The 20,175-nt window shown below is 43.5% G+C and overlaps 1 protein-coding gene and 1 pseudogene across 1 annotated transcript; one reads left to right on the forward strand and one right to left on the reverse strand.

Moving 5' to 3' along the window:
• Window positions 1-32: 32 nt before the first annotated feature.
• LOC115119112 (RNA polymerase II-associated protein 3-like) lies at window positions 33-5,295 on the reverse strand (annotated as a pseudogene).
• Window positions 5,296-11,963: 6,668 nt separating this feature from the next.
• On the forward strand, window positions 11,964-19,626 carry LOC115119110 (mitochondrial inner membrane protease ATP23 homolog). The gene is made up of 6 exons (XM_029647855.2): window positions 11,964-12,316; window positions 12,601-12,646; window positions 18,070-18,151; window positions 18,259-18,396; window positions 18,512-18,595; window positions 18,884-19,626. Exons 1-6 carry the CDS (start codon window positions 12,166-12,168, stop codon window positions 19,085-19,087), a joined length of 705 nt encoding a protein of 234 aa, XP_029503715.1. The 5' UTR covers window positions 11,964-12,165; the 3' UTR covers window positions 19,088-19,626.
• Window positions 19,627-20,175: the final 549 nt, after the last annotated feature.

A 20,175-nucleotide genomic window follows, 5' to 3' on the forward strand; every position in this document is an offset into this window, starting at 1 on the left:
GGCTTGGAGATGTACAGTCCTGGACAGGAGAATTGAAAATAACACAAATGTTTTGCCTTTATTCATATTTCAGTTCTCATGGCTTTCTAAGAGTAGCAGATGCATATTTGAACTATTCCCCATATGGTTCTGTTGGGCCGCAGTCAGATAGAACATTCTTGTTTTGGCCATGCAGAGTATCTACTGTTCTCATAAGGATGAAACTTATACATGTTGAGCCATAGGGAAAAAAATACAGAATAAAACAGTATTACATCAAATGTTACAGACCTTCCAACATGGCAGCCGAAATTAAGTGATGCATTGTTGCGTACATACAGCAATGTTTGGATTAGTAACATGGACTAGAGCATTGAAAAACTCCTTCAAGCGATTGCTTGCTGAAGTAAAAAAACATTTTACTCTCCGAGGCGATGTCCATTTTTAGGGTTCTGCACTCACGTCACACTCCATACTTCTTCTGCAGGGCTCCTACTGAAACGTCCTCAAGTCCAGCTTGACGAAGAAAGTTAAACAATTCTTGTAGAACTAAAAAAAAAAAGTTTGCCGTTATCAATGTCATAATAATTTTGCATTGGGGTTAAATAATGTATCAAACTGGGCCAGGTCAACAACCAAATCGGTACCTTTCTTCTCAGGGTTGGACTTGGACATGAACATGACAGCCATATCGAACCGCCTCACACCGGCCAGATTCCTGAGGATCTCCAGTATGACAGGTGGCTCTTCCTTCCTTCATTCATTCATTTGAATGTGACAGACACATTTCCTGTAAGAGCCATAACATTCATAATGGCATGGTATTTGTACAGTACTTACTTGATGTAGAAGCTTTGTAACGTCCTTAGAATCTGATTGAGCATGTCTGGTTCAAGAGAGCTCTGGAAGATCTTTGCATAAGCCTGAGGCTGGATTTGCTAAAACAACACAAACATCAGTCCTTGGTGGCATCTACATGTTTTTCTCAGCAGAAAAGACAAATCTCATTGTATGGTGATTTGTTAGTGTACAAATAGAACCCCAAACAAGAGATGAGGTCTCTGCTGAAGAATAGATGATCACAACAAGACAGGCATCCAAGACAAGATATAGCCTATTAGTAGGTCACATCATTAGCAACCATTTTGTATAGGTTATAACTAAAATGTTAGATAAATAAGCACATTAATACCCCATATTGTTTATTTATTTCCCCCTTTGAACTTGAACTATTTGCACATATGACATTTGAAAAGTCTATTCTTTTGGATGTGTAATATTGTGTTTTTCATCATATTTTAATTCCACCCACCTTCAAATACTTGTAGATGACTTCAGGGCCATTTCCAATCTTCCTTAGGTCTGCCTCTAGCTGGAAGCTGTTGGTGGGGGCAGGAGGTACGAGCTCAGTTGATGGTGTAGCAGGCGGTTCTGTTGGTTCACTGACAGTTGCCTCCCTGTGCTGCTGTGTCTGTGCTCTCACAGCACCCCCCCAGGCCATCTGAAATAAGAAAACAGCCTCATCAGTGGTGTTATTGTCAAAAGTCTAACTATTGACAAATGTTCTATTCAAAACTAACTAAAAACATGCATTAACAGAATCCTCAAGCAGTTCGGCAATTAAACAATATCTCTTACTTGACAGGGGAATGTGAGGGGAGGTTTGATGTTTCTTCAATCTTCAGGATCTTAGCACTGGGGGAGGTAGAGGGGGGTGAGGCCTGACCCTCTCTCACGGTGTCTGCAATGGAGGTGGTCTTCTGGTGCCTAACACGGGGGGCTGTGGTTGAAGTCAACACAGCCGAGGACTCCTCCTGGACCAGGATCTTTCCACAAACCTCTTCAATGTCCACTCTACTCAACGGCTTCTGGGATAAGGAAATCCAATAGGAACATTGTCGTGTGTCAATCTTTCAAGCCAAGTTTAGAAACAGCCTACCGAAAATATTTCCGTTTTATCTGAGTGACTCACGGTTGACTGCAGGTCAGGTGGTTTGTTAATTGGCTGTACTGTTCTCCGCTGTGCATGCTCTTCTGTTGCCAGCAGACCACTGGTGTCCATGTCCTAAGAGCAGAGAGAGGCTATGTCAATGATTTGTCAACAAAGACAACAGGTGTAAGAACATTAACACAAAAACCATAGTGAGCATGGAACCACATACGTACAATTGCAATCTTCTTCATCTCATAAAATGCCTGCTTGTTTCCTGGTTCTAGCTTCAGGACCTCCTCAAAATCTATAATAAAAATAATAAAACATGACATAATAAACAGTTCCATGACTACTGCTACCATTCACACAAAGACTTCAACCTGCTCAAGGTAGTTACATAGAAACATGCCTAGCCTATACAAAATGGTTGCCTACTAATAAGATAGGCTGTGTCTACTGTACCTTCTTTAGCTTGTTTGAGCAGTCCCAGAGCAGCCCTGGCTGTCCCTCTGCGGGCAAAGGCCTTTGAATAGGTGCCATCCAGGGCTATTGCTTTACTACAGTCCTCCTCAGCATCTTTATATCTAAGGAGAGAATTGAGCTTAATCAATGCACAGCTTTGACAGAATTTAGACTTAACCAATACTCTCTTATCCTGCCTTCCCTGCTGCTTACCTCTGCAGCTTTAAGTAAGCCATGGCCCGGTTGGCAGGCAGGAGGACGTTGGTGCTGTCCGCTTCCATGGCCTTGGTGTAGTACTCCACTGCAGCCTCATACTTCCCCTCTTTGAAGTATGCATTCCCCTGAAAGAGTCAAGGTTTAGTGTCGTGGTAACGATTTAGAAAGCAATGCACTTAAAAACAGGCAAATAGCATGCTGTAGTACACCTGTGGTATGTCTTCAGCACTGCAATGTCTCAAGAGTCACTGGGTAACTGGTACCCAATATGTAGCGGGCCTACTCTAACAGCAAAAGATAAGTGTAGCTGGTGGCTCTACCCTGTCTTTCTGCACCACCGCCTCCTGTCTCCTCTGCTGTTCCTCCATGAGCTGCTGTTGCTTGACGTCCACCACAGGTGGCATCACCACTGCAGCCTCTGGGCTTTCTGCCTTTCCACCCAGTTTAGCAATGACCTACCGATAGAGGAGAGGTTAGAGTGGATCAGGGAGGGGGATACAGAGGTACAGTAATAGATCCAACACCAGATAATGTCTCACCTCTTTGCATTGCATTACTTCCGTCTGTGCCTCCAGGTTTCCAGGATCCAGCTTGAGAACCATTACATAATCTAGTTATGTAGAGGAAGGAAGCAGAAATAGTTTAAGTGACCTATTCTAAGATAATAGAGCATATAAAAACTATACATCTCTGCTGGCATTCTACCCATTTGAAAACATGTTTTGTTGTGTTACTATTACTCCTCACCTTCTAGGGCAGATTCATAATGTTGCAGGGCGAATCGAGATGCTCCTCTTCGTGCAAATGCTTTGAAGTAGTTACTGTCCAAAGCGATGGACAAGTTGCAGTCAGACTCGGCAACAGCAAACCTGACAGACAGAAATATGAATTCTCACATTAATGTTGTCATTTAAAATGTATATATATATATATATATATATATATATATAGCTTATTTCCTTACATGTTGCTTACTTTTTGAGTCTGAAGAAGCAGGCAGCTCGGTTTGTAGGTAGAACGGGGTTATAAGGGTCTGCGTCCATGCCTCTGGTGTAACACTCAATGGCATCCTCATACTTCCCTTCTTTGAACAGCTGATTGCCCTGAAAAACAATTGCCAAACTCAGTACAGCAAATATAAGATTTTGCAATCTATACATACAATAAAGTAGTAACATTTACTGACTACCGACTATTATTGACTACTACCATCAATGACTGGTGATAGTTGCTAGAGGCCCCGATGGCGGTATACTGTATGGGTAATTGTCTAGGATTTCAGAGGCAACTTTCTAGTCCTACAGACAGCTAAATCACAGCATACTGCAAACAAATGCCCAGTTTGCAAGTCTGTTCCTTGAATTGACCTTCAATGGTGGTCATTGTGTCGTCATAAAATAAGTCATATTTTAAAATGACAACATTTACATGAGAAATCATATTTCTGTATGTGTCAGGTTTGCTGTGGCTGAGTCTGACTACAATACTATGAGTGTGAAGTCGTACTTTCTCCTTCTCAGCAAGCACCTTGTCTTGGTCAGTTGCAGGAACCCCAGAATCCTCAGACTCAAGAGTCATTGGACTCAGCAGCGCTGTCCTCTTTATCCATGGACTCCAATACCTTGTCCTACCAGAAGACAACAAAAAAAACACCCCAAGAAATGTTTAGTGTAACAGCAAGCAGTACATTCTGTTTAGCATGGTGTACTGCTGCCATTCAGTTTAAAACCATATACTTAGTTTAAACTCACTATTGAAATCAAAGGAGAAACAGGCAAGATCCACCTAATCCATTACCACATCAAATTTGTCCCATAACTGATAGTCATGAGACTTTATCCTGCGTGCTGGTTTTGGTTCAGTCTTTGCATTGTTGTCTGATGCCTTCTTTTTCTCTCTCTTCTTTTTGTAGTCCTTGTTTCGCACTGGTGTGAGGCTTTTCTAAGGCAGGAATACATAGGTCAGGATCTTTCTAACATAGCACAATCTCAACGGCAAATATAAAATACACACATTTTCAAGTGTTACATACTTGAGACTCGCTAAAGCTCCCAGTTCTTAGTTGCTCATCCTTCCTCTTTATGTCAGTTTCCCAGCTGTCAAGATCTTTCATGAAGTTATGCAGGTCCTCTGCATTTTGTCGCATTTGCAGTTGGAGTTCAATGGCTTTGTTTTCAGACATGCCTACCTGTCAAATACATTGAATATACTAGGTTGACAAAACAGGATAGGATCACTTTCATTTAATATGTTAGTAAGCTAGCTACATCAAGTCAACGGGGACAGAAACAATAAAACACTATCTTTATTGACGTTACTCAAACTGTGGAGCTAGTAACATCACGCTACTGTTGACTAACTACTATAACACCAAGGAGCTAGCTACAGTTGAGACATTAGATAGTCACGGCTGTCTCGCAAAAGCAGCCATTTATAGCTGGTAGCTAGCTAGTTGCCTAAGCGAACGCAACGCTTTTAACGAGTTTCGACCTGGATATAAGAGCTGATTACATTATAATATTTGAGTACCTGTTCCTTGCGTCCCAAATTGATTGTAATTTATCAGTTTAAGTTTAAACGAGGCTTACTAGCATTTAACGTTCGCTACAAACTATCACCATACTGTCGTTTTCTGTTTGTGTTCGGCGCCATGACAGCGTGTCCTCTTCTTCGATGGGGTTGAACTGCGGTTGGCAACCAATACATTTTGCATTACTGCCACCTACTAGACTGGAATACTCCCCTATACTTTGCTTATTAAAAAAATAACAAACACAACACTCACAAAAAAGTAAACCACGCTACTCCAGTATTTAAATCTATTTAGTTCTTCCTCAGGCCAACAACCTGAAAGGATTGGACACCACCACTTAACACCGGGTGTAACTCGCCTGAGGTCAAGTCTCGCACACCCAAATACCTCTCAGCAGCTGCCACCACAACCTACATCTTCTGCGACTTTACGTTCCATCCCTGCAGTACAGTTCATAACCATTGCTATAAATGATAAAAATATAAATCGTACTGAAAAATGTGTAACTTGTTGGCCTATCCTACTACTATCTACTACTCACACCACTTCTCTCAGGATCTGTCCCCCTTGACCCATCTTCCTCTACTTTCTTTACTGCCTCAGCATATGACAACTTTTCCACAGGACACTTCTGATCCACAGCCCCATGGGCACCCCATACAATTAACACATACCACTACTTTCCCCAATTATACACATTCCTTTGACTCATCTGTAACATAATGCATTTGGCACAAAAGCCAGTACAGGATAACGTATATACCCTAACATCACTGTCGGGCAGACTCAAAATCAGACCTCAAAAGAACCGACAATGACGCTTCTATTTAAACCACTCACGACACCCTGTCTGTCGCACCAAACGAAGAGCATCACAAACATTGGGAATCTTCCCCTTCAGCTGGTCAACCTTTTACTGCTACTCCAGTAATCACTCCTTTCAATGGCACCCATTTATTAAGAGCAAAACAACTTACATTTCTTGGCCCCATTCCCTTTAACGCGGAGCGCCTTCTCCCTCTGACCAGCAGAAACAAACAAAGACCACGTCTGGTTACCTTCAAAGTTTCCACAGCACCCAGCTGTTTTACATTTACATTTGACATTTAAGTCATTTAGCAGACGCTCTTATCCAGAGCGACTTACAAATTGGTGCATTCACCTTAAGACATCCAGTGGAACAGCCACTTTACAATAGTGCATCTGAATCTTTTAAGGGGGGGAGGGGGTGAGAAGGATTACTTTATCCTATCCTAGGTATTCCTTAAAGAGGTGGGGTTTCAGGTGTCTCCGGAAGGTGGTGATTGACTCCGCTGTCCTGGCGTCGTGAGGGAGTTTGTTCCACCATTGGGGGGCCAGAGCAGCGAACAGTTTTGACTGGGCTGAGCGGGAACTGTACTTCCTCAGTGGTAGGGAGGCGAGCAGGCCAGAGGTGGATGAACGCAGTGCCCTTGTTTGGGTGTAGGGCCTGATCAGAGCCTGGAGGTACTGAGGTGCCGTTCCCCTCACAGCTCCGTAGGCAAGCACCATGGTCTTGTAGCGGATGCGAGCTTCAACTGGAAGCCAGTGGAGAGAGCGGAGGAGCGGGGTGACGTGAGAGAACTTGGGAAGGTTGAACACCAGACGGGCTGCGGCGTTCTGGATGAGTTGTAGGGGTTTAATGGCACAGGCAGGGAGCCCAGCCAACAGCGAGTTGCAGTAATCCAGACGGGAGATGACAAGTGCCTGGATTAGGACCTGCGCCGCTTCCTGTGTGAGGCAGGGTCGTACTCTGCGGATGTTGTAGAGCATGAACCTACAGGAACGGGCCACCGCCTTGATGTTATTTGAGAACGACAGGGTGTTGTCCAGGATCACGCCAAGGTTCTTAGCGCTCTGGGAGGAGGACACAATGGAGTTGTCAACCGTGATGGCGAGATCATGGAACGGGCAGTCCTTCCCGGGAGGAAGAGCAGCTCCGTCTTGCTGAGGTTCAGCTTGAGGTGGTGATCCGTCATCCACACTGATATGTCTGCCAGACATGCAGAGATGCGATTCGCCACCTGGTCATCAGAAGGGGAAAGGAGAAGATTAATTGTGTGTCGTCTGCATAGCAATGATAGGAGAGACCATGTGAGGTTATGACAGAGCCAAGTGACTTGGTGTATAGCGAGAATAGGAGAGGGCCTAGAACAGAGCCCTGGGGGACACCAGTGGTGAGGGCACGTGGTGAGGAGACAGATTCTCGCCACGCCACCTGGTAGGAGCGACCTGTCAGGTAGGACGCAATCCAAGCGTGGGCCGCGCCGGAGATGCCCAACTCGGAGAGGGTGGAGAGGAGGATCTGATGGTTCACAGTATCGAAGGCAGCCGATAGGTCTAGAAGGATGAGAGCAGAGGAGAGAGAGTTAGCTTTAGCAGTGCGGAGCGCCTCCGTGATACAGAGAAGAGCAGTCTCAGTTGAATGACTAGTCTTGAAACCTGACTGATTTGGATCAAGAAGGTCATTCTGAGAGAGATAGCGGGAGAGCTGGCCAAGGACGGCACGTTCAAGAGTTTTGGAGAGAAAAGAAAGAAGGGATACTGGTCTGTAGTTGTTGACATCGGAGGGATCGAGTGTAGGTTTTTTCAGAAGGGGTGCAACTCTTGCTCTCTTGAAGACGGAAGGGACGTAGCCAGCGGTCAGGGATGAGTTGATGAGCGAGGTGAGGTAAGGGAGAAGGTCTCCGGAAATGGTCTGGAGAAGAGAGGAGGGGATAGGGTCAAGCGGGCAGGTTGTTGGGCGGCCGGCCGTTACAAGACGCGAGATTTCATCTGGAGAGAGAGGGGAGAAAGAGGTCAGAGCACAGGGTAGGGCAGTGTGAGCAGAACCAGCGGTGTCGTTTGACTTAGCAAACGAGGATCGGATGTCGTCGACCTTCTTTTCAAAATGGTTGACGAAGTCATCTGCAGAGAGGGAGGAGGGGGAGGGGGAGGAGGATTCAGGAGGGAGGAGAAGGTGGCAAAGAGCTTCCTAGGGTTAGAGGCAGATGCTTGGAATTTAGAGTGGTAGAAAGTGGCTTTAGCAGCAGAGACAGAGGAGGAAAATGTAGAGAGGAGGGAGTGAAAGGATGCCAGGTCCGCAGGGAGGCGAGTTTTCCTTCATTTCCGCTCGGCTGCCCGGAGCCCTGTTCTGTGAGCTCGCAATGAGTCGTCGAGCCACGGAGCGGGAGGGGAGGACCGAGCCGGCCTGGAGGATAGGGGACATAGAGAGTCAAAGGATGCAGAAAGGGAGGAGAGGAGGGTTGAGGAGGCAGAATCAGGAGATAGGTTGGAGAAGGTTTGAGCAGAGGGAAGAGATGATAGGATGGAAGAGGAGAGAGTAGCGGGGGAGAGAGAGCGAAGGTTGGGACGGCGCGATACCATCCGAGTAGGGGCAGTGTGGGAAGTGTTGGATGAGAGCGAGAGGGAAAAGGATACAAGGTAGTGGTCGGAGACTTGGAGGGGAGTTGCAATGAGGTTAGTGGAAGAACAGCATCTAGTAAAGATGAGGTCGAGCGTATTGCCTGCCTTGTGAGTAGGGGGGGAAGGTGAGAGGGTGAGGTCAAAAGAGGAGAGGAGTGGAAAGAAGGAGGCAGAGAGGAATGAGTCAAAGGTAGACGTGGGGAGGTTAAAGTCGCCCAGAACTGTGAGAGGTGAGCCGTCCTCAGGAAAGGAGCTTATCAAGGCATCAAGCTCATTGATGAACTCTCCGAGGGAACCTGGAGGGCGATAAATGATAAGGATGTTAAGATCAAACAAATCAAACCGTTGTACTGTAATGAAATGAAAATGTGATACTACCTGTGGAGCGAAGCGGACTGGGTTGTTGAGTGCGGAAGTTCTGTTCGGTAGACGTTGGCTAGCTGTTGGCTAGCTAGCAGTGTCTCCTACGTTAAGGACGACAAATAGCTGGCTAGCTAACCTCGGTAAATTAAGATAATCACTCTAAAACTACACACTCTAAACTACACAATTATCTTGGATACGAAGACAGCAAAGACAACTATGTAGCTAGCTAACACTACACTAATCAAGTCGTTCAGTTGAGTGAATAGTTTCTACAGTGCTGCTATTCGGTAAACGGTGGACGTTTGCTAGCTGGCTAGCTGCTGGGCAGATAGCAGTGTAGACTACGTTAGGACGACGAAATACGATAATTACGCAATTATCTTTGATACAATGACGGCTATGTAGCTAGCCAAGAAGAAATTGCTAAGATTAGACAAATCAAACCGTTGTACTATAATGAAATGTAATGAAATGTAATGAAAGAGTTATACTACCTGCGGACCGAAGGTGCGGATGCGACCACTCGCTCCAACCCGGAAGTAAGGAAAGTGGAAACCCGGAAGTCAGTTTTCACCCACCCTGAAACCACAAATGGATCAGCGAAAAAGCACGGGTCCCCTTTTTCCAAAAACTCCACTCCTACTGTCAGACATCTTTATCCCGGTGTCCACATTTCTCGGGCTGGTTGAATTGGAGGGGGGCGATGCCAGATCAATAGCAAAGGCGGTAGTTGAGTTTCTTGAGAAGTGTGACCTTAAAAAAGAGAATCTTCAGTGTATTGGCACTGATAATGCGTCCGTGATGACTGGGGTGCACAAGATTTTAAAGGAAAAAATGTGCATTGCCCAATTTGGTACTCATCTGCGGTGTGTGCCAGTCTTCACAATTGGCTGTCTGTGCAAGCATCCAAAGAAACCATCCCTTGGAGTGTTGAGTACTTAATCAGGGAAACCTACAACTGGTTTTCGATTTCCACAAAACGGCATGCGTTTATTGTGGCCAGAAACCCCTGCAGATCACCAAAGTGTGTGCCACACGTTGGCTATTGATTGAGCCTGCGGTAACTCATATATTGAGCCAGTGGGAAGAACTGAAACTCCACTTTGAGTTGACCAAAGCCAGTGAGCGTTGCTACATGGCTGATGTGCTCCACGCCATGTACATGGACAAGACCAACTATGTCTACCTGATATTCTTGAAATCAATCATGTCCGACGTACAAGTTGCAGTGACGTCATTTGAGGGTGAGCAAACAGATCCTGACAAGCTTTTGGACAATCTGGTACACCTTTTAACATCAATTTGCAACAAAGTAGTTAACCCTATGGCAAAAATGGATATCCTGAAGGATGCCATTGATGGACATCTCAGTCCATCACCATACCTTGGGTACCTTTTAGAGAGCACGGTGTACCAACTCAGTCTTGCGCCAGAGGACAAAAAGGTCATTTGGAGACAGTGCATCAACTACATTGTTGCTTTTTAAGCAAGGAGATACAAGCAAGGCTCCCAGACAACCTAGAAGTCTTGCGAAACATGGCCTTGTTCAGTGTTAAGGAAACGCTAAAGCACAATAAAGGCACCACTGAAATGATTAAAGTAGCTGAGCTACGGGGATACCCCAAACAATTGATCAAATTGTTTCCAATGGAGAAACATCCTTCTGTTTTGGTGGGACTCAACTGAAAATACAGTCGAGTTTTGGAGTGAAGTCAATAACTACACGGACTCTTCCGGGTCAAATCCATTTGAAGAACTGTGCAAAGCTGCACTTACTGTCCTCTCCTTACCACACTCAAATGCGGAGGTTGAACGGCTATTCAGCCAAATGAGTGTAGTCAAGTCAAAGTTAAGAAATAGAATGTCACTTCACACTCTAAACTCCATACTCCTGGTGCGGTATGGACTGAAGCTGGCTGGTGATACCTGTTACCAGCATAAACTACCAAGTGAAGTTCTGCAGCAGTTTGGCACCCCAGCAGCATACAGCTTTAAGGCCACTCCATCTTCTACTGCTGGTTCCAGCTCCATGACAATGCAGGTGGACAGTGAAGATGAAGAGGATTGCCAATCTATGATTCATCATATTTACAGTACGTACGCAAGGAGTGGACTTTCTGGAACTGACGGAGACACACAACTGATGGTGGTAGTGTGTACTGCAGTGTGTGTGAGAACAGTGGCAATATCTGGAGACCATTGAGCAGCTAGCCAGCTAGTCATTGAGCAGCACAACAACTTGGAGAGAGCTGGAGAGAGTTGCCTAGCACATACCTCATCATTTGAGTTAAGTTGCTTGTTCAATGAGATAACATATATACCTTGGTATTAGCCTGTACCTATACATGTTGATCAGTTAGGTAACATGTTAACTAACTACCAATACACTGCTTAAAACTTTAATTGTTCAGAATGTGTAGGTTTACTAGTTAAAAATAAAATAAATACAATTTAATTGTTCAATAATGTGCAATTGTTCAATAATTCAATGTGTTGTGTTTAAAAATAAAAATGTGATCATATAAAATGTGTTGTGTTTGTATTACTTTTACAAATAAAAATATATGATAATAAATAAACAAATCTAAACTAACAAATTTGAGTAACTTTATTGTGTATTCTGTGTAACGACGCAGTTTTACGTTATTACGTCATGGCGTCATCACGCCATGACATCCCAACGTCATTTAGCAACAAATCGACCTGCCTCTAGCAACTTTCCCTGAAAGTTAGTTGGCAACACTGTACCGAACGTGCACGCAGTTAATGTCACTTGCCAATGCATGGAGTTGTGTTGCAATAAACCTAGTTTGTAATTATATTAGAAAAAGCAAATTTATTTTCTATGTCTAGCTAGCAACAATGTTGTCGCAGACATTAATTGAATCTTTCACCTCTCGTTTACAAGGTAAAATTCGTTTTATACTGGATATTCTGTTTTCTCTTGTCAATAGCTATTGATCCAAGCATGCCTTGACTATGAAAATGGTATATTCTGAATCAGCATGGATGGATAGAATAGATGGATTTTTCTCCATACATCTCTTTCTCTCATATATAATATTATTTTAAAAATAAGGTATATTATTATCATAGTCATGGCACACCGTGTAAGAGCTATTGATGATTGAAAAACGAATATCTAATATCAAACTACTTTTTATCTCGGTCTGGTTTACCACGTGATTTGAAAAACAGAACGACCTCTCGCTGCTAAGCTCTAAGTAGCTATTTTAGAAACTATTTTCATGCAATGGATCAAACTGAACAGCAAGAAGAGGACTATGGATATAACCTATTCCCGGAGAGGAATTCGGGAAAGTTCCAAAAGGGATCGATAGCAGAAAGCTTGTTCACTTTCAATCACAAATGTCAGGTCATGCTACAATTCGCAATGGAAACAAGTAAGCTAACAGGCTAGCAAGCTGATATGTCTGTCATCCTCAAATATATCGCATGGCAATAGTTAGCTAGATGACCGTGTAACCATTAATGCCATGTTTACATTTGTCATATACGTCATAGCCATGTTTCTAGCAAGCTTAGCTAGCCAACTAGCTAGCAATCGTTGAACAGTAAAGAGACTGTCATGAGTAAGCCAGTTAGCTATACGCTAGTTGTTGAATGACCTGATTGCTGTCATGGTGCATAACCGATTAGGCCTAATCTCATTCTATCTCCCTTTCAGGTCCATATGCAAAGCTTCTCCTTGGAGCCATGAAAAGCTCAGGATGGTAAGTGTCAGCCAGCCACTATCATCATCAATCACAACTCAACACAGCTGTCAGCTGCCATAATTCTTCTTCTTCTTCCTCCTATTAGTTACCGGCAGACTAGACACTGTAATGCATATTGCTGCCTTTCTCAGGCTGGAGAGTGAAAAACACACTTCATTATATAAATAGCCTAGGTGCAAGCAGATGGAATAAAGAAACCACAACAGCTTCCTTTCTATTTTGCTCCGCCTGTCATTTGAGCCCAAAATAGTTACAAGCGAAAATGTGGTTACACCCAATTTAGTCAGCTCACAGAAAAATATCCTCCTATCCTCAGCATACTGTCTGCTATAACAGAACATGCGTCACAGTAGTACAGTCTCGACCTCCCCACATTCCTCAGACTTGCCATCTGGGTGTTTCTCCACTAACAATAACTCACTTCCCAATCCCCCAACCTCAGCCTCATCAAGAGAACCCCATCCCTCCTTTCCCTCCCCAGATACCTACTACCCTTCCTCTTAGAATTCTGGACAGACAAAAACTTCCTACCTCGCTCCTCTCTCTCACACTCACGTTGCCACTCCTGGTCAACACCTTCACTATGATGCTCCTACATTCCATCCCCCCCCAATGGGACCACCATATCGGCTGCCTCATTTCCTCCTACCCCAACATGAGTTGGGACCCACAGAAAACCTACCTTGCAGCCTTTCTGCCCCACCTTATAAAGATCCATCATCAGCTCTATTATCAGGTCTGGGTGTGCCTTTGACTTCCCTTCTCTCAGCGCAACGAGGCTGGCAGCAGAGTCTGAACACAAAACACGGTTTTAGGGCTCACTTATTTGACCCATCCCAATGGTCACACTAGTACTAGCATTTCAGCAGAAAAGACTGAAACTCCATCAGACAGCTGCCTCCCCTGATGTATCTGAAACTGGGAACATGTATCCCAAACTCTGCTCTCCCACTGCCTGGTTTCTTTGATCCATCTGTGAATATGTGTAAGTAGGGACCCCCAGGTTCACGGCAGATGGGCCTCAACCACCGGAGAAGGCTCTCTACAGTCCTTGTTACATCAAGAATGTTCATGTCAACATCAGGCTCTGGCAACAGCCTCCGAGGAACACACAGCCAGCAGACAGGGACCCCCACTTCCAGACCTACCATTCCTGACTCCACCCCCCATTAGTGCACTTGGGTCAGATAGCTTGGCCTACCTCTTCTCACTCCAGTTCCCTCTCCCCATTCCCATGCCTCTCCTAACAGACACCTTGCAGGGTGAGATGATACATGCCCCTGCACTTTCATCCCATAGCGCAATGCCAGCTTAGCTAGTTGTAGCCTCAACGGAACCTCCTCCATTTCAGTCAACAACGCAGGGATAGGGGTAGTTTGAAATGCCCCACAGCACAACCGCAGCACAATTGCCTGTACCACATCCAACATCTGTAGTGTTGTAGCCAAACCTCCGTGAATTTGAATGCCTTGACCCGGTCCAGCAGTCAACCACACATGTCAAGCCCTTGCACAACCTTCTTTCTTTTAAATCCCAAAATTACAAACTTGCTCTTTGCTGCTTAAATTCTAAATCCCCACTTATCTGCCCAATCCACCACCTTTTCCATTGCCTCTTGCACCTTCTGGACCACAAACATGATATTCATTCCTCTTTTCCACAGCGCCCCATAATCGGAAAACAGAGAAAGGCCCAAACCAGGCCCAACATCCTGGAACATGGCATTCACCATTTATGTTAAATAAAACTGGACTAATTACACTTACCTGCGGTGTCCCATTCTCTATCCCCACTAACTCAGAATAAGCTCCACCAACTTCGACCTGTGTGGTCCGATTCTTGAAGAAATCCTGGATCCAATTAAACAGCAACCACTCACCCCAGCAGAATATAGCTCCAGCAGCAGTCCCCCTTTACAGAGCATGTCGTATGCCATTTCAATGTCCAGAAACAACACCACCACTCCCTCCTTGTTGGCCAGCGCCTTCTTTATATCACAGTCCAGTACTAGCACTGAGTCCATAGTACACCTTCCTAACCTAAAACCACTCTGGTACGAGGAAAACATACATTTACTCTCAAACATATGTACTAATCTGTCTGTGACCATTCTTTCCATTACTTAACACAGTACAGAGGTCAACGCTATGGGTCTGTATGAACCCGGGTGTGATGCTTCTTTTCACGGTTTTACAGTTGGTACCACTAAGGCATGTTTCCACAGTGCTGGTAATGCCCCTTCTTCTCCTACTGTATTCATTAACGCCAGTACCTCCTCCAGTAACAAATCATCCAGGTGTTTAAGTTGCTCATAGCATAGCCCATCCAATCCCAGGGCTGTGTTTCCTCCTTGTATCACCCGGCGCAGCTCATTCATTGGAAAAACACATTACTCGGGTCTAGCTGCCATGACACTGATTTATTGTACACTGAACAAAAATATAAACGTAACATGTAACAATTTCAGATTTTGCTGAGTTACAGGAAATCAGTCAATTTAAATGAATTCATTAAGCCCTAATCTACAAATTTCACGACTGGGAATACAGATATGCGTGCATCTGTTGGTCACAGATACCTTTAAAAAAAGGTAGGGGCGTGGATAAGGAAACCAGTCAGTATCTGGTGTGACCACCATTTGCCTCGTGAGGCGTGACACATGTCCTTTGCATAGAGTTGATCAGGCTGTAGATTGTGGAATGTTGTCCCACTCCATGGCTGTGCGAAGTTGCTGGATATAGACAAGAACTGGAGCACGCTTTTGTACACGTCGATCCAGAGCATTCCAAACATGCTCAATGGGCTTCATGTCTGGTGAGTATGCAGGCCGTGGAAGAACTAGGACATTTTCAGATTCCAGGAATTGTTTACAGATCCTTGGGACATGGGGCCATTATCATGCTGAAACATGAGGTGATGGCAGCGGATTAATTGCTTGACAATGGGCCTCAGAATCTCGTCATGGTATCTCTGTGCATTCAAATTGCCATCGATAAAATGCAATTGTGTTCATTGTCCATAGTTTATGCCTGCCCATACCATAACCCCACCGACACCATGGGGCACTCTGTTCACAACGTTGACATCAGCAAACCACTCGCAAACCACACGGCACTACACACGCTATCTGCCCGGGAACAGTTGAAACTGGGATTCGTCTGTGAAGAGCACACTTCTCCAGTGACCATCGAGGTGAGCATTTTCCCATTGAAGTCAGTTATGACACTGAACTTCAAAACCCTGGTGAGGATGACAAGCATGCAGATGAGCTTCCCTGAGATGGTTTCTGACAGTTTGTGCAGAAATTCTTCGGTTGTGCAAAACCCATGTTTCGTCAGCTGTCCAGGTGGCTGGTCTCTGACGATCCCGCAGGTGAAGAAGCCGGATGTGGAGGGCCTGAGCTGATGTGTTTACACATGGTCTATGATTGTGAGGCCAGTTGGACGTACTGCCAAATTCTCTAAAATGACATTCGAGGCAACTTATGGTAGAGAAATTAAAATTGTATTCTCTGGCAACAGCTCTGGTTGACATTCCTGCAGTCAACATGGCATTTGCACGCTCCCTCAAAACTTGAGACATGTGTGGCACAAAACTGCACATTTTAGTGGCCTTTTATTGTCCCCAACACAAGGTGCACCTGTGTAATGATCATGCTGTTTAATCAGCTTCTTGATATGCCACACCTGTAAGGTGGATGGATTTTCACTAGTGCTCACTAACAGGGATGTAAACAAATTTGTGCACACATTTTGAGAAAAATAAGCATCTGTGCTTATGGAAAATTTCCAGGATCTTTTTTTCAGCTCATGAAACAGGGTACAAACATATTATATTACATGTTGCATTTATATTTTTGTTCATTATAATTGTAAGACAGACATTGCAATTAGAATAAGACATATTGTAAGGCTTTAGTCACATGAACAGAAGTCAAGCTCTAACCAGTACTAGTAACCGGAAGGTTGCAAGTTCAAACCCCCGAGCTGACAAGGTACAAATCTGTCGGTTTGCCCCTGAACAGACAGTTAACCCACTGTTCCTAGGCCGTCATTGAAAATAAGAATTTGTTCTTAACTGACTTGCCTAGTTAAAAAGGTAAAATAAATAAAATGATATGTCATTACAGTTTTGCTACATTATGTATTATATTATACACTGAGTGTACAAAACATTAGGAACACCTTCCTAATATTGAGTTGCACCCCCTTTTGGCCTCAGTACAGCCTCAATTAGTTGGGGCATGGACTCTACAAGGTGTCAAGTGTTCCACAGGGATGCTTGCCCATGTTGACTTCCAATGCTTCCCAAAGTCGTCAAGTTGGCTGGATGTCCTTTGGGTGGTGGACCATTGTTAATACACACGGAAACTGTTGAGCTTGAAAAACCCAGCAGCGTTGCAGTTCTTGACCCAATCAAACTGATGTGCCTGGCACTTACTATCAAGGGCACTTAATAATTTTGTTTTGCACATTCACCCTCTGAAGGGCAAACATACACAATCCATGTCTCCTCCTATTCATCTACACCAGTGGTATTCAAACTTTTTAGCGGGACCCCATTTATTTTGCCTGAATTTCTGTGGACCCCATTTTCCCCCAAGAAAATTCTGATTTTTTCACATTAACAAATAACCTTAAATTCATTGCATTTTTATCTCTTATCAAAATGAAAATAAACCAATAAATATATTTACTCTGTAAAATGTTTGTGCATTGTCCCATACAATAATCTGTACTCTTAATGTATTATGTGAATTATTTATTTTTAATTGGCGACGCCAGTGCAGTTCCCTAGTGGGGTCGCGACCCCGACTTTGAATCCCACTAATCTACACTGACGTGGATTTAACAAGTGACATCAATAAGGGATCATAGCTTTCACCTGGTCAGTTTGTCATGGAAAGAGCAGGTGTCCTAATGTTTTTTTTTCTTCTATTGTGTTATTTACTGTACGCTTGTTTATTCCATGTGTAACTCTGTGTTGTTGTTTGTGTCGCACTGCATTGTTTTATCTTGGCCAGGTCGCAGTTGTAAATGAGAACTTGTTCTCACCTAGCTTCCCTGGTTAAATAAAGGTGAAAGGGAAAAAAAAAATAATGTTTTGTACAGTCACTGTAGGTAACACAGGGGTGTCAAACTAATTATACCGGGGACCGAGTGTCTTTTTTTAGTGTTTTTTAAAAATTAAGACCTAGACAACCAGGTGAGGAGAGTTCCTTACTAATTACTGACCTTAATTCATCAGTCATGTACAGGGGTGGAGCGAAAACCCGCAGACACTCTGCCCTCTGTGGAATGAGTTTGACACGTGATGTAATAGATATATCATGATGTGTTTTTTCTTCTTTTTCTTCCATGCTAATGTACATTTGACATCATTATGCCACCCCTTTGTCAAGTATTATTTTGTCTCTTCAGTGCAGTGTACAAAGATAGACATTTCTCCTGTGAAGACTGTGATGGAACTGTCAGTGGCGGTTTTGATGCAACATCATCACAAGTAAGACAGCTAGAACCGTTACCTTTGTGTACAGGTTCACATGCTACACTGTGTACTTTGTATCATATCTGTAAGATACCAATTGTTTTCCCCCTTCCCATTTCTAGATTGTTTTGTGTCAGAATAATATTCACCAGCAGTCCCACATGAACCGAGTGGTTACACATGAGCTCATCCATGCCTTTGACCACTGCCGGGCGCATGTGGATTGGTTTAACAACTTCAAGCACTTGGCCTGCTCAGAGGTGAGACCAAGAGATAAACGTGCATGTTATGGGGAAATGAATTGTGTTTGTGCTCAGTTTTAATTGTGTTTTTAAAGGAAGTCATGTTAATTGTTCGGCTCTTTTTTTTTTTCAGATTCGAGCAGCCAATCTCAGTGGGGATTGCTCTTTCCATAATGAAGTATCCAGGTTCAACTTTGGCCTCAAGAAGCACCATCAGGTAATATCTGGAGATCATGTGAATTCACTGCAAACAAAATGATTCTTACTTGTATGTATTTCAGTCAAAACTGCTATCCTTCATGGTATAGCATAACATGATTTTTTTTTTTCATCCCGTGGAATGTTATGTTTGAATTGACAACCTGTTTAGTTGAAACTGTAGTACAATGTAATAACAAGTATAGCACTGCCTTTGTCAGTGCTTATCGATTAACAAGAAGTGCTAATGATGGCCAATATTCACATGAAGAACTTCCTACCTAACCCATTCACTACTACCTATCAGGAATGTGTTCGGGGACGTGCCTTGCGTTCCATCCTTGCTGTTAGGAAGGTGAGCCGAGAGGAGGCAGAGAAAGTGGTGGACGAGGTATTCGACACCTGCTTCAATGACCACGCCCCTTTCGGCCGTATCCCACATGACAAGAAGGACGCCAAGTTTGCCTACAGAGATTTTGAGAACCGAGATCGGTATTCCGCAAACCTTTAATGTGTTATTACGTGTACAAATTAATTGCAATTTAATTTCCATGGGTGCTATTGTGAGGATCCTTGCAGAAAGCTGGGCAACCTACCACTGCCCTTAGCAGAATGACTGTGTCAAAAATTGTATGAAATTACCTCTTGAAGGGAAATATTCAGAGTTCTTTCTCTGTCATTTAAATAAATCAAAGGATATAATAAATTATATGTTTTTATGGCATGTGACTTTTGTGTACTCTAATGCTAAAGCTAAAGAATGTGATGGAGTGGTTTCCTTTTGGATATTGATACATTTGGCAAATATCTTTTGGTCGTACTTTTACAGCTGTTCCAAAGTTGGTGTTTGTGAAGGGTATATGATGCCTGTAAAACTTATTTCAAGACTGAAAGGTGGGGACACATTTCCAAGGGGGACTGTCCACCCCTCTACTCTGCCATGTGGACATACAATGACTGAGAACTGGGAGTTCACTGTTAATAGATTGTATTGTACTGTACTGAATAAGTCAACTTGTTGAAATAAATATTTGATTATTATGAATATGATATTGAGCCTTGATTATTATCGCATTAGCATTTATGAATTGACAAAAGTTTTTAAAAACGAATTCTACAAAGTGCTCAGTTAATACCCAAGTTACATTAAACAGACACCGCAATCCCTGAAGACAGTATGAAATCTAAATAAGCATGTTTCATGTTATCAAGAAGCATGCATTAATTCATGTCAGCATCCTTCCTTTATCCATCAGATGAGCAAATCATTTATCCATCAGATGAGCGAATCATTTATCCATCAGATGAGCGAATCATTTATCTATCAGATGAGCAAATCATTTATCCATCAGATGAGCAAATCATTTATCCATCAGATGAGCGAATCATTTATCCATCAGATGAGCGAATCATTTATCCATCAGATGAGCAAATCATTTATCCATCAGATGAGCGAATCATTTATCCATCAGATGAGCAAATCATTTATCCATCAGATGAGCGAATCATTTATCCATCAGATGAGCAAATCATTTATCCATCAGATGAGCGAATCATTTATCCATCAGATGAGCAAATAATTTCTTGAACAAGTTGTAC

The sequence above is a fragment of the Oncorhynchus nerka genome, linkage group LG23 (assembly GCF_034236695.1).
Source record: "Oncorhynchus nerka isolate Pitt River linkage group LG23, Oner_Uvic_2.0, whole genome shotgun sequence".
Lineage (NCBI taxonomy): Eukaryota > Metazoa > Chordata > Actinopteri > Salmoniformes > Salmonidae > Oncorhynchus > Oncorhynchus nerka.